The 16,218-nt window shown below is 37.4% G+C and overlaps 2 protein-coding genes across 3 annotated transcripts in view; one reads left to right on the plus strand and one right to left on the minus strand.

Moving 5' to 3' along the window:
- Positions 1-2,953, minus strand: part of LOC124114056 (protein unc-93 homolog A-like) — a 98,161-nt gene extending 95,208 nt beyond the window's left edge. The window contains exon 1 of the mRNA XM_046474594.2: positions 1,957-2,953. The gene's annotated coding sequence lies outside the window, so the exon portion shown is untranslated. The remainder of the gene's footprint in view (positions 1-1,956) is intronic.
- A 52-nt stretch (positions 2,954-3,005) lies between these two features.
- Positions 3,006-16,218, plus strand: part of LOC124114057 (serine dehydratase-like) — a 35,991-nt gene continuing 22,778 nt past the window's right edge. Inside the window, exons 1-2 of one of the 2 annotated variants that reach the window (XM_046474596.2) lie at positions 3,006-3,139; positions 13,558-13,713. In XM_046474596.2, coding sequence (XP_046330552.2) covers positions 13,561-13,713 — 153 coding nt within the window. In that variant the 5' untranslated portion in view covers positions 3,006-3,139; positions 13,558-13,560. Of the gene's footprint in view, positions 3,140-3,246; positions 3,415-13,557; positions 13,714-16,218 lie in introns of those variants that run through there. The other variant, XM_046474595.2, reaches the window with a different exon arrangement.

Here is a 16,218-nt window from a genome sequence, read left to right on the forward strand (position 1 = left end):
AATAATTACTTGATTCACAAATTCAGTATAACAAAGTGTGTCACTTTCATTTGCATGTGTTTGAGACAGGTGCCACCGGTAGGGCCGGATACAGTCAGCTTTTCGCGAACATCTTGTATCATTACTATTTGATAGTGATTCATGCACACACGCTTATGATATAGTCTGAACAATAAAATGGATTCGTATGAATATGGAAAGGGTTTTGTGATTTTTATTTACTTACATTCTGCAATCTCAGAAATGAACCAAGTTTATTTCTGTCAACACATTTGATTTTTCAACTTTGTACACGTTGAGATTATGGAAATTTTATTCACAGACTTGAATCAAATTTTCTGGGACAGCGTCATACCCGTCCTCGTGGGTTTCACCAAAGTGGTAAACATTTAAGACCTGCATCGCCTGGGGCTTTGCTCCCTCATCCAGTTATATCCCGTTATATTACTGCAATGCTTCACTCACTCTGTACTTATAAATGACAAAAAGAGCAGATCTCGTAGTTCAATGAATATTAGTTTCATGGGACAGGCATCATTTTCTGCAAATAAAATATTTTAATCACTTTGTTCAATTATTGAATGATAAGTGCATTTAATTATTTGGTAAATTGCTGTAACGTCCTCAAAGGTAATTGGATAAAAAGCCAATTACGATTCATGAAATAAATACATCATGAAAGCATATAAAATATAAATTACTTTAGCAAAGCTGCATATATGGCCTTTTTATGTGTCTATGATATTTGGCAAATGTAATTGATCTAAAATCGACAAATTATTGTGTTTACGGTCAACCATACATAAACTGCCCGGCGAAAAAAGCATACACTTGAAAATTTGATTTGACCAAAACATTTCAAACGTTATCAAAACGTTATAGGGCTGAAAACTGTCGCCAAAACACTGCAAACTCACGGTCGAAAACACAACAATGATACTCTTATCAAATGCATCAACATCGATTAACCGTGTCATGTTTAGCCACCGTCAATAAAAGTGTATATTTTCTTTTGTCATGCAGTTTGCATGGAAAACAGTCGTGACATTCCGGATCAGAACGCTGTTATTTTATTACTGTATAACACTATTTGTTTTGTCTTTACCTGCTATGCCTATTAACAAACGATCCCAACCAACGGAACTTGCAAATTAGCACGTTTCATATTCGTAGGGTTAAGCGCGACTGTGCCTCGAGATATCACGGTGTTTTGAAAATAGCATGCAAAACAGGTTTTAGTAGCTTGCTACGCAATTACCTAGAGAGCTCGACTTTTTTCAAATAAACAGAAATACAATTACGCACCACGAGCAGGGAGTGTGGAATGTTGGATATAACCCAGCCTCGTCGTTATCTGTTTACGTGAATGAACCAAAGCTGCCGGGCAAGAGAAAGTATACGCCCATGCTTGCAATTGATGAAGGCTAAATATAAAACTAAAAAGAAATGGTTATACGATGGTGATGTATTTCATAAGGGTATCATAGTGGTGTTTTGGATCTCAAGTTTGCAGTGTTTCGGCGACTCTTTGAAGCCACGTTACATAATCTTTGTAATGTTTCAGTAAAATCCAATTTTCAAGTGTATACTTTCTTTTGCCAGGAAGATTACTTTCCTTGTATCTCTTCATTTTGTTTACAAACACTGAAATTGAGTTATTTTTATTAGGATGTTATTGACATATTATTAAGTTTGTAAACAGTATTCAAGTCTCTGTGCATGAGTAATTGTAAAAAAAACTATTTTTGGCTGGCTTCAGGGAAACATGTCAACAAAGTGTCAGTCCCAAAATAATTTGATAAAGATTTTGGGGAAAAAGGATATGATAGAAAATAAAAACTCCAGGTCGTATTCAGTAAACAAGAAACTGCGTCGTGAACAAAATATGTGCACTCAGGATAAGAGTACATGGAATCTATAATATGTAACTTAAGCCGTGTAGCTATCGGTACTTACCATAATGTTTAGCAGATGATCGTTAACAGCTTCCTCTGGAATTTGCACAAGCATAAGGACATACTTCTTAACGCCAGGCTTCTCTCGTGTGTGCGTTAGACGTATTGCGTTGTTATCAATCAACGGGTTGACTTTCTGGAGCGCAATCCACAAGTGTCACGGAATTAAATCTTCCCTGCACGACTCTGGTTTGTAATCCCGCTAACAAAACCGTCATTAGCGATACCCAGTACCCACAGGCTTGATATCCTACACACGGGCGTTGTACCGCACTGGTGTATTGATTGCGTAGCTTAACCAACAGATTAAAAACCGAATTCGCAACGATACAATATAGCTATATTTCCCTTGGAGAAATTACAGCATTTTAATCCTCAACCCATCTCGGTTCCTTCAATGTATTCTTGCTGAAAGCGACAGTTTGGAGTGATATTTTTTGTGTAGCATCCACAGGAAAGAAATCCTTTCTAATCATTCGCATGTCTTTTGTGAAAACTTCCGGGATCCTGAATGTATGGAGCTCGGCCTTTCATCTCCGTGAATGGGCGAACCAAAGTTCCAAGAATTTCTAAAGCCAGGAACCGAGCTAAACCAGTTCCACTCAATTTCGGTACAGGGGCTATGTAAACAGGCGTAATGTTAGTCGCTGAAGCCTGTGAACTTCAATAACAGATATACCAGTCCACTGACTAGAGCCTGGGCCGTCCCACAGTGTATTTGATCGTCGGAGAAGCACTCAAACTTAATAAATAGATGCCTGATACGGGAATCGATACAGACTCCACGCACCCTATCCTGACCCTGTCCGGAGTTTTATGTATGAATGAGCTATTCCAGCGGATAAGCACTCCGTCTTCGAGGCCAGCAGAATGCAGTGTTTATATCTGTTTCTTGCTTAAGGTTATGCGCATTTGTGTGAATGGCATATATTTGCGGACCGTTATTCGCTTGACATATTCTTATGGATTTCAGTTACACACGCTTTGACAGGCTGAAATTAGTAACTTACAATTTTCGCTTTGGGTTTCAGTTGCTTAGACAGGCCACAGCGCCTTGTCGGCGAGTCCAGCAGGCGGCACAACAAAATTACCCATAATTTTGTTCCCCGACAAGAACCTGGAAGCATGCCAGAGAGATAGGTTTTCCTGAATTTGGAGGAGTCTATGTCAGAGCAAGCGATACTGTAAGCGGCTCATTCGAAAGGCGATGACTCCGGCTCGGTTGTTTGGTTGGAGCGGTGGGATTTCTATTAATAATCCATCACCTGGGGAATCCCCGATTTACTGTTGCGAGTTGTAGTTTGTAAAGTCGGGTTTCATTAGCTACTTTTTAAGGAGATTGGCCAATGAAGTGAAGGCTTATTTGCGTGCTTGTGAAGTGTAAACTTCCGGTCTTTCCACGTTGTCCGTCTTTGGTCCCCGATTTTTTCTAGCGATACAAACTGTGGATTGATACGACGTAAGCATTGTTTTAATTGCAAATTGTTGACTAAGACGGAGATTCATATTCATATACCGTTCATGCAGGATGATGGGGTCATTTTAATTTGATTGTGTGAACTGACATTGCCAAGGACGAGGTGTAAATTGCAATACAATGCATTGTAAGATGAACAGTCACTCTTTAAAATGTTGATCAGACAGTAAAATCCCTCGAAAATAACAAAATTATACAATTTCAGAACTTTTTACATTTATCAAAAGTAGCAAAACTCATTGCCAGAATACCAATAGAATAGCATCAATTTTTTTGAGTAGTTGAAAAAATTCATATGACTCGGCAAACTTGCTGGTAATGTTATAGCGGTATCCCATATTCTTGTCATGAGTGACTCAGTGAGAGGCATTCAAAATGATGACCAGGGGGGTTAAAATATGTGTGACTTGTCTGATTGTGTGTTCCCCAATTAATTATGTGAAACATTATTCGTGCCATCAATCACTTATTTGACTGACTAAGACTTGCCGTAAAAGGCGACTATGCTTGTCGTAAGAGGCCAATAACGGGATCGGGTGGTCAGGCTCACTGACTTGGTTGAGAGCATGTCATCGATACCAATTGCGTGGATTGATGCTCATATGATGTCAATCGCTGGATAGTCTGGTCCAGACTCCATTATTAACAGACCACCGTCATATAGCCGGAATATTGCTGAGTACGGCGTTAAACAATCAACACACAAACTTCATTCACTCATTTTTTTGTTCACTCACTTCTTTATTCACTCACACTTCTTTATTCAATCACTTCTTTATTCAATCACTTCTTTATTCAATCACTTCTATACTCACTCCTTTACTCACTCATATCTTCATTGACCAACTTCTTTATATTCACTCACATTTCTTCATTCACTCCCTTCTTTTTTCACTCACATTTCTTCATTCACTCCCTTCTTTATTCACTCACATTTCTTCATTCACTCCCTTCTTTATTCACTCACATTTCTTCATTCACTCACATTTCTTCATTCACTCCCTTCTTTATTTACTCACATTTCTTCATTCACTCACATTTCTTCATTCACTCCCTTCTTTATTCACTCACATTTCTTCATTCACTCCCTTCTTTTTTCACTCACATTTCTTCATTCATTCCCTTCTTTATTCACTCACATTTCTTCATTCGATCCCTTTTTTCACTCACATTTCTTCATTCACTCCCTTTATTCACTCACATTTCTTCATTCACTCACATTTCTTCATTCACTCCCTTCTTTATTCACTCACATTTCTTCATTCACTCCCTTCTTTTTTCACTCACATTTCTTCATTCACTCACATTTCTTCATTCACTCCCTTCTTTATTCACTCACATTTCTTCATTCAATCCCTTCTTTATTCACTCACATTTCTTCATTCACTCACATTTCTTCATTCACTCCCTTCTTTATTCACTCACATTTCTTCATTCCCTCACATTTCTTCATTCACTCCCTTTATTCACTCACATTTCTTCATTCACTCCCTTCTTTTTTCACTAACATTTCTTCATTCACTCACATTTCTTCATTCACTCCCTTCTTTATTCACTCACATTTCTTCATTTGATCCCTTCTTTTTTCACTCACATTTCTTTATTCACTCCCTTCTTTATTCACTCACATTTCTTCATTCACTCACATTTATTCATTCACTCCCTTTATTCACTCACATTTCTTCATTCACTCCCTTCTTTTTTCACTCACATTTCTTCATTCACTCACATTTCTTCATTCACTCCCTTTATTCACTCACATTTCTTCATTCACTCCCTTCTTTTTTCACTCACATTTCTTCATTCACTCACATTTCTTCATTCACTCCCTTCTTTATTCACTCACATTTCTTCATTCACTCACATTTCTTCATTTACTCCCTTCTTTATTCACTCACATTTCTTCATTCACTCACATTTCTTCATTCACTCCCTTCTTTATTCACTCACATTTCTTCATTCACTCCCTTCTTTTTTCACTCACATTTCTTCATTCATTCCCTTCTTTATTCACTCACATTTCTTCATTCGATCCCTTTTTTCACTCACATTTCTTCATTCACTCCCTTTATTCACTCACATTTCTTCATTCACTCACATTTCTTCATTCACTCCCTTCTTTATTCACTCACATTTCTTCATTCACTCCCTTCTTTTTTCACTCACATTTCTTCATTCACTCACATTTCTTCATTCACTCCCTTCTTTATTCACTCACATTTCTTCATTCAATCCCTTCTTTATTCACTCACATTTCTTCATTCACTCACATTTCTTCATTCACTCCCTTCTTTATTCACTCACATTTCTTCATTCCCTCATTTCTTCATTCACTCCCTTTATTCACTCACATTTCTTCATTCACTCCCTTCTTTTTTCACTAACATTTCTTCATTCACTCACATTTCTTCATTCACTCCCTTCTTTATTCACTCACATTTCTTCATTTGATCCCTTCTTTTTTCACTCACATTTCTTTATTCACTCCCTTCTTTATTCACTCACATTTCTTCATTCACTCACATTTCTTCATTCACTCCCTTTATTCACTCACATTTCTTCATTCACTCCCTTCTTTTTTCACTAACATTTCTTCATTCACTCACATTTCTTCATTCACTCCCTTCTTTATTCACTCACATTTCTTCATTCACTCCCTTCTTTTTTCACTCACATTTCTTCATTCACTCACATTTCTTCATTCACTCCCTTCTTTATTCACTCACATTTCTTCATTCACTCACATTTCTTCATTCACTCCCTTCTTTATTCACTCACATTTCTCCATTCACTCACATTTCTTCATTCACTCCCTTCTTTATTCACTCACATTTCTTCATTCACTCACATTTCTTTCTTCACTCACATTTCTTCATTAACTCACATTTCTTTATTCACTCACTTCTTTATTCACTCACATTTCTTCATTCTCTCACATTTCTTCATTCACTTCCTTATTTATTCACTCATTTCTTCATTCACTCCCTTCTTTTTTCACTCACATTTCTTCATTCACTCACATTTCTTCATTCACTCACATTTCTTCATTCACTCCCTTCTTTATTCACTCACTTCTTTATTCACTCACATTTCTTCATTCACTCAATTCTTTATTTACTCACATTTCATGATGTCAATCACTGGAGTGTCTGGTCCAGACTTGATTATTAACAGACCGCAGTCAAAAAGCTAGAATATTGCTGCGTACGGCTTTAAACAACACACAATAAACACACAAACTTCATTCACTCATTTCTTTATTCACGCACTTCTTTATTCACTCACTTCTTTATTCAATCACTTCTATACTCACTCACTTCTTCATCCACTCACTTCTTTATTCAATCACTTCTATATTCACTCACTTCTTCATTCACTCACTTCTTTATTCACTTCTTTATTCACTTCTTTATTCACTCACTTCTTTATTCAATCACTTCTTCATTCACTCACTTCTTTACTCACTGACTTCTTTATTCACTCACTTCTTTATCCACTCATTTCTTTATTCACTCACTTCTTTATCCACTCATTTCTTTATCCACACACTTCTTTATTCACTCACTTCTTTATTCAATCACTTCTATACTCACTCACTTCTTCATTCACTCACTTCTTTATTCACTCACATTTCTTCATCCACTCACTTCTTTATTCACTCACATTTCTTCATCCACTCACTTCTTTATTCACTCACTTCTTTATTCAATCACTTCTATATTCACTCACTTCTATACTCACTCACTTCTTTATTCACTCACTTCTTTATTCACTCACTTCTTTACTCACTGACTTCTTTATTCACTCACTTCTTTATTCACTCACTTCTTTATCCACTCACTTCTTCATTCACTCACTTCTATACTCACTGACTTCTTTATTCACTCACTTCTTTATTCACTTACTTCTTTATTCACTCACTTCTTTATTCACTCACTTCTTTACTCACTGACTTCTTTATTCACTCACTTCTTTATTCACTCACTTCTTTATCCACTCATTTCTTTATTTACTCACTTCTTTATTCACTCACTTCTTTATCCACTCATTTCTTTATTTACTCACTTCTTTATTCAATCACTTCTATACTCACTCACTTCTTTATTCACTCACTTCTTTACTCACTGACTTCTTTATTCACTCACTTCTTTACTCACTGACTTCTTTACTCACTCACTTCTTCATTCACTCACTTCTTCATTCACTCACATTTCTTCATCCACTCACTTCTTTATTCACTCACATTTCTTCATCCACTCACTTCTTTATTCAATCACTTCTATATTCACTCAGTCACTCGTTCACTGACTTCTTTACTCACTGACTTCTTTATTCACTGACTTCTTCATTCATTCACTTCTTCATTCCCTCACTTCTATACTCACTTCTTCATTCACTCACTTCTATACTCACTTACTTCTTCATTTACTCACTTCTTTATTCACTCAGTTCTATACTCACTCACTTCTATATTCACTCGCTTCTTTATTCACCCACTCATTCACGCACTTCTTTATTCACTCACTTCTTATTCACTCACTTCAGCAACCCATGCTTGCCGTAAAAGGCGACTATGCTTGTCGTAAAAGGCAACTAATTGGATCGGGTGGTCAGGCTCGCTGACTTGGTTGATGCGTGTCATCGATCCCAACTGTGTGGATCGATGTTCATGATGTAAATCACTGAATTATCTGGTCCAGACTTGATTATTTACAAACCGCCGTCATATAGCTGGAATATTGCTGAGTGCAGCGTAAAACAATAAACCAAACCAAACCAAATTTTTACTCACACACTTCTTTAATCACTCACTTCTTTACTCACTCACTTCTTCATTCACTCACTTCTTTACTCACTTCTTCATTCACTCACTTCTTTATTCACTCACTTCTTTACTCACTCACTTCTTCATTCATTCACTTCTTCATTCACTCACTTCTTTACTGACTCACTTCTTTATTCACTCACTTCTTTACTCTCTCACTTCTTCATTCACTCACTTCTGTATTCACTAATTTTATTATTCACTCACTTCTTTATTCACTCACTTCTTTACTCACTTCTTTATTCACTAACTTCTTTATTCACTCACTTTATTTACCCCATTCTTTATTCACTCACTTCTTTACTCACTGACTTCTTTATTCACTCACTTCTTTATTCACTCACTTCTTTATCCACTCATTTCTTTATTTACTCACTTCTTTATTCACTCACTTCTTTATCCACTCACTTCTTCATTCACTCACTTCTATACTCACTGACTTCTTTATTCACTCACTTCTTTATTCACTTACTTCTTTATTCACTCACTTCTTTATTCACTCACTTCTTTACTCACTGACTTCTTTATTCACTCACTTCTTTATTCACTCACTTCTTTAACCACTCATTTCTTTATTTACTCACTTCTTTATTCACTCACTTCTTTATCCACTCATTTCTTTATTTACTCACTTCTTTATTCAATCACTTCTATACTCACTCACTTCTTTATTCACTGACTTCTTTACTCACTGACTTCTTTATTCACTCACTTCTTTACTCACTGACTTCTTTACTCACTCACTTCTTCATTCACTCACTTCTTCATTCACTCACATTTCTTCATCCACTCACTTCTTTATTCACTCACATTTCTTCATCCACTCACTTCTTTATTCAATCACTTCTATATTCACTCAGTCACTCGTTCACTGACTTCTTTACTCACTGACTTCTTTATTCACTGACTTCTTCATTCATTCACTTCTTCATTCCCTCACTTCTATACTCACTTCTTCATTCACTCACTTCTATACTCACTTACTTCTTCATTTACTCACTTCTTTATTCACTCAGTTCTATACTCACTCACTTCTATATTCACTCGCTTCTTTATTCACCCACTCATTCACGCACTTCTTTATTCACTCACTTCTTATTCACTCACTTCAGCAACCCATGCTTGCCGTAAAAGGCGACTATGCTTGTCGTAAAAGGCAACTAATTGGATCGGGTGGTCAGGCTCGCTGACTTGGTTGATGCGTGTCATCGATCCCAACTGTGTGGATCGATGTTCATGATGTAAATCACTGAATTATCTGGTCCAGACTTGATTATTTACAAACCGCCGTCATATAGCTGGAATATTGCTGAGTGCAGCGTAAAACAATAAACCAAACCAAACCAAATTTTTACTCACACACTTCTTTAATCACTCACTTCTTTACTCACTCACTTCTTCATTCACTCACTTCTTTACTCACTTCTTCATTCACTCACTTCTTTATTCACTCACTTCTTTACTCACTCACTTCTTCATTCATTCACTTCTTCATTCACTCACTTCTTTACTGACTCACTTCTTTATTCACTCACTTCTTTACTCTCTCACTTCTTCATTCACTCACTTCTGTATTCACTAATTTTATTATTCACTCACTTCTTTATTCACTCACTTCTTTACTCACTTCTTTATTCACTAACTTCTTTATTCACTCACTTTATTTACCCCATTCTTTATTCACTCACTTCATTCACTCACTTCTTCATTCACTCACTTCATTATTCACTCGGGGCGGTCGGGTAGCCTAGTGGTTAAAGCGTTCGCTCGTCACGCCGAAGACCCGGGTTCGATTCCCCACATGGGTACAATGTGTGAAGCCCATTTCTGGTGTCCCCCGCCGTGATATTGCTGCAATATTGCTAAAAGCGGCGTAAAACCATAACACTCACTCATTATTCACTCACACTTCTTCAGTCACTCACATTTCATTATTCACATTTAGTTCTCTCACTTCTATATTCACTCATATTTCATTGTTCTCTCACTTCTTTATTCACTCACTTCTTATTCACTCACTTCAGCAACCCATGCTTGCCGTAAAAGGCGACTATGCTTGTCGTAAAAGGCAACTAATTGGATCGGGTGGTCAGGCTCGCTGACTTGGTTGATGCGTGTCATCGATCCCAACTGTGTGGATCGATGTTCATGATGTAAATCACTGAATTATCTGGTCCAGACTTGATTATTTACAAACCGCCGTCATATAGCTGGAATATTGCTGAGTGCAGCGTAAAACAATAAACCAAACCAAACCAAATTTTTACTCACACACTTCTTTAATCCCTCACTTCTTTACTCACTCACTTCTTCATTCACTCACTTCTTTACTCACTTCTTCATTCACTCACATTTCTTCATTCACTCACTTCTTTATTCACTCACTTCTTTACTCACTCACTTCTTTACTCACTCACTTCTTCATTCATTCACTTCTTCATTCACTCACTTCTTTACTGACTCACTTCTTTATTCACTCACTTCTTTACTCTCTCACTTCTTCATTCACTCACTTCTGTATTCACTAATTTTATTATTCACTCACTTCTTTATTCACTCACTTCTTTACTCACTTCTTTATTCACTAACTTCTTTATTCACTCATTTTATTTACCCCATTCTTTATTCACTCACTTCATTCACTCACTTCTTCATTCACTCACTTCATTATTCACTCACACTTCTTCAGTCACTCACATTTCATTATTCACATTTAGTTCTCTCACTTCTATATTCACTCATATTTCATTGTTCTCTCACTTCTTTATTCACTCACATTTCGTCGTTCTCTCACTTCTTTATTCACTCACATCTCATCGTTCTCTCACTTCTTTATTCACTCACATCTCATCGTTCTCTCACTTCTTTATTCACTCACATCTCGTCGTTCTCTCACTTCTTTATTCACTCACATTTCGTCGTTCTCTCACTTCTTTTTTCACTCACATTTCGTCGTTCTCTCACTTCTTTATTCACTCACATTTCGTCGTTCTCTCACTTCTTTATTCACTCACATCTCGTCGTTCTCTCACTTTATTCACTCACATCTCGTCGTTCTCTCACTTCTTTATTCACTCACATTTCGTCGTTCTCTCACTTCTTTATTCACTCACATTTCGTCTTTCTCTCACTTCTTTATTCACTCACATTTCGTCGTTCTCTCACTTCTTTTTTCACTCACATCTCGTCGTTCTCTCACTTCTTTATTCACTCACATCTCACCGTTCTTTCACTTCTTTATTCACTCACATGTCGTCGTTCTCTCACTTTTTTATTCACTCACATTTCGTCGTTCTCTCACTTCTTTATTCACTCACATCTCATCGTTCTCTCACTTCTTTATTCACTCACATCTCGTCGTTCTCTCACTTCTTTATTCACTCACATTTCGTCGTTCTCTCACTTCTTTTTTCACTCACATTTCGTCGTTCTCTCACTTTATTCACTCACATTTCGTCGTTCTCTCACTTCTTTATTCACTCACATCTCGTCGTTCTCTCACTTTATTCACTCACATCTCGTCGTTCTCTCACTTCTTTATTCACTCACATTTCGTCGTTCTCTCACTTCTTTATTCACTCACATTTCGTCTTTCTCTCACTTCTTTATTCACTCACATTTCGTCGTTCTCTCACTTCTTTTTTCACTCACATCTCGTCGTTCTCTCACTTCTTTATTCACTCACATCTCACCGTTCTTTCACTTCTTTATTCACTCACATCTCGTCGTTCTCTCACTTCTTTATTCACTCACATCTCGTCGTTCTCTCACTTCTTTATTCACTCACATTTCGTCGTTCTCTCACTTCTTTTTTCACTCACATTTCGTCGTTCTCTCACTTCTTTATTCACTCACATTTCGTCGTTCTCTCACTTCTTTATTCACTCACATCTCGTCGTTCTCTCACTTTATTCACTCACATTTCGTCGTTCTCTCACTTCTTTATTCACTCACATTTCGTCGTTCTCTCACTTCTTTATTCACTCACATTTCGTCGTTCTCTCACTTCTTTATAAACTCACATTTCGTCGTTCTCTCACTTCTTTATTCACTCACATCTCGTCGTTCTCTCACTTTATTCACTCACATCTCGTCGTTCTCTCACTTCTTTATTCACTCACATTTCGTCGTTCTCTCACTTCTTTATTCACTCACATTTCGTCTTTCTCTCACTTCTTTATTCACTCACATTTCGTCGTTCTCTCACTTCTTTTTTCACTCACATCTCGTCGTTCTCTCACTTCTTTATTCACTCACATCTCACCGTTCTTTCACTTCTTTATTCACTCCCATCTCGTCGTTCTCTCACTTCTTTATTCACTCACATTTCGTCGTTCTCTCACTTTTTTATTCACTCACATTTCGTCGTTCTCTCACTTCTTTATTCACTCACATTTCGTCGTTCTCTCACTTCTTTATTCACTCACATTTCGTTGTTCTCTCACTTCTTTATTCACTCACATTTCGTCGTTCTCTCACTTCTTTATTCACTCACATTTCGTCATTCTCTCACTTCTTTATTCACTCACATTTCGTCATTCTCTCCCTTTTTTATTCACTCACATCTCGTCTTTCTCTCACTTCTTTATTCACTCACATCTCATCGTTCTCTCACTTCTTTATTCACTCACATGTCGTCGTTCTCTCACTTCTTTATTCACTCACATTTCGTCGTTCTCTCACTTCTTTATTCACTCACATCTCGTCGTTCTCTCACTTCCTTTTTCACTCACATCTCATCGTTCTCTCACTTCTTTATTCACTCACATGTTGTCGTTCTCTCACTTCTTTATTCACTCACATTTCGTCGTTCTCTCACTTTTTTATTCACTCACATTTCGTCGTTCTCTCACTTCTTTATTCACTCACATTTCGTCGTTCTCTCACTTCTTTATTCACTCCCATCTCGTCGTTCTCTCACTTCTTTATTCACTCACATCTCGTCGTTCTCTCACTTCTTTATTCACTCACATCTCGTCGTTCTCTCACTTCTTTATTCACTCACATTTCGTCCTCACACTTCTTTTTTCACTCACATCTCGTCGTTCTCTCACTTCTTTATTCACTCACATTTCGTCGTTCTCTCACTTCTTTATTCACTCACATCTCGTCCTCTCACTTTATTCACTCCCATCTCGTCGTTCTCTCACTTCTTTATTCACTCACATCTCGTCGTTCTCTCACTTCTTTATTCACTCACATTTCGTCCTCTCACTTTATTCACTCCCATCTCGTCGTTCTCTCACTTCTTTATTCACTCACATTTCCTCGTTCTCTCACTTCTCTCCTCACGGTTACAGAGGATGGCTGATGAGGAACAGCTGTACCATGTGACCCCGACTGTCCGCAGTGGACCGATGTCAAGAGTGTCTGGTTGTGAGGTCTACCTCAAGCTTGAGAATCTCCAGGCCCCCGCGTCCTTTAAAATCAGGGGAGTCTCGAACCTCTGTAAAAAGGTTAGACTGGCCCAGTGTCTATTTTAGTGAAGAACAGTCCCCGTTGTATTCTGCGGCCACAAAATCAATATTCTGCAACCAGATTTTGACAATTCTGCTTATAAGCTTAGTTTTTTGTAAATTTTGTATTTTTGCACCTGTTGACTTGTGGCAGGCATTTTTATGATAAAGATATCCATGACGAGATTAGCTTTTTCCATGGCTAGATTAGCTTTTTCCATGGCCAGATTAGCTTTTTCCATGGCTAGATTAGCTTTTTCCATGGCCAGATTAGCTTTTTCCATGGCTAGATTAGCTTTTTGAAGGGAATCAGAACACTAGTGTTAACATACAGACATGCACTTTTGGTTAGCAATATTACGTCAAGCTCACAAAATCCATTTACACATTTAAAATCAGCTTTCGACTCACATGTTGAAATCCTGCAGTGTATTTGGGTGTTTGACGAATTCAGCAGCAGATAAATGCAAAATTTCGCGAAAGTTCTGCACAAAGTGTGATTTTCTGCAAGATAGGTTAAGTACATTTCTGCAAAATATTCCACGACTGGGCAGTATCTCCAAATACAGTGGGGACTGGAAGATGTGTTCAATGTCTGGCAAAACTTTCGTTGATGAAGCAGGCATCAACAACAAAATGCAATTTGAACCATTGTTCAGAAAAGCATTTCAATGTCAATATCAATAATAACAAATAATATTTACCTTGGATTCAGGACATAACAATTGAATAGTTGGATTTTCACTCCAATCTGCCTCACTACCATACACCGTGAAGATCCGGGGTAGAATAGGTCTTCAGCAAAAATAACCCATGTTTGCCGTAAAAGACGACTTTGCTTGTCGTAAGAGGCGACAGACAGGATCGGGTTGTCAGACTCGCTGACTTGGTTGATGCATGTCATCGATCCCAATTGCATGGATCAATGCTCATGATGTCAATCACTGGATTGTTTTGTCCAGGCTCGATTGAATACATATAGCTGGAATATTGCTGAGTGCAGCGTTAAACAACAAACAAACACTACCAAACAACTCACTTCTTTACTCACTCACATTTCTTTATTCACTCACTTCTTTATTTCGATTATATACAGACTGTGGTCATATAGCTGGAATATTGTTGAGTGCAGCGTTAAACAACAAACAATCAAACAAACAAACACTACCAAACACCCTCCCCACACCAATTTGATTAGAATCAGATCATTTACACCGATACAATGCCTCTCTTGAGTGAAGATCTTGGAACACAGCTACAGGAGGACGTGTCAGGTGATCCCTGAGTGAACTTTAATTGCCCAATGTCAGTTATTCATGGGTTCTTGTGCCAATCAGATGTGGATGGCTGGAACAAATCAGCTGTACTTCTTTACCACCTTGATTCATAAATTCAGCATTTTAAGTAGAATAATTTAAAAGAATTTTTTTAATTCTCATTGATGTAAAAATATACCCAAAACACTGAACACAAGGGAGTGCATTTTGGGGTGTCACGATAAATGGAAATATTGATATATTGCTATTGGTAAGCACTTAAAGTCAGTAAATCGATTGTAAAATCAGTTTCTGATCAATAGTATCGATTTTAGTGAGGAATATCGATAGTTTGGATTGTATTTACCATTTCAGTAAAATACATACAATACTGTTCAAATTTGTTTTTCTTTTGATCATGAGTGAGAGTATTTTACACATGGTAATGTGGAAGTTTCTTTTTCTTAAATTATTAGGGTAAAGAAAAAACAAATCAGTCATATCTCAAACTTTACTTTTTATTTGTTGTTATGGTTATCACATTCAAAGGAAACTTCAGTTCCATGGTTCAATTCAACTCCAAAATCTATCTAAAATGATACACTGAAAACTATTGATATTTATCGCAATAGTTGCTTGCAATATTAATAGTTATCGCAATAGTTTCTTTCAATATCAATAGTTATCGCAATAGTGATTTCCAGACCAATAGTCACTGCTAAGTATAATATACTTTAAATCTGGAATGTTTTGCAAGCAGGAAAGTACTGCGAAAACAGCGAGTGACACACTCAAAATAGTTTCATAACGCAGTCATTATTAAGACCAACTAAGCAACAACAAACAAAAAATGAATGTTTCTTTTATTCCCTTCTGACCACCTCTGTGGTCTTGTGGTAGAGTGTCGGCCCGGAGAGCGGAAGGTCCGGGATTTGATCTGTGGCCACGTCCTACCAAAAGACATTAAAAGATGGTACTTGTTGTTACCCTGTCTGGCGCTCGGCATTAAGGGGCTAAAACAAGGACTGGTCGTCTCGGAGTCAGTATACAGTGTCTGAGTGGGGTATTCATGTTAAAGTGCGGCATGGTATCTCAGTGTGCTAGCACTATAAATCGGCATCAGTCTGGACTGGTACAAGCGGCCACACACACACGTGCATGCACATCGCTATATAAGTGCAATAATCTTGGACGCGACGTTAAACCAATTTCACTTCCAGTGAACTTTCAAGACGCTGTTTAGGCTGTT

Source organism: Haliotis rufescens, unplaced genomic scaffold (assembly GCF_023055435.1).
Source record: "Haliotis rufescens isolate VD_foot unplaced genomic scaffold, xgHalRufe1.0.p SCAF_15, whole genome shotgun sequence".
Classification (NCBI taxonomy): domain Eukaryota; kingdom Metazoa; phylum Mollusca; class Gastropoda; order Lepetellida; family Haliotidae; genus Haliotis; species Haliotis rufescens.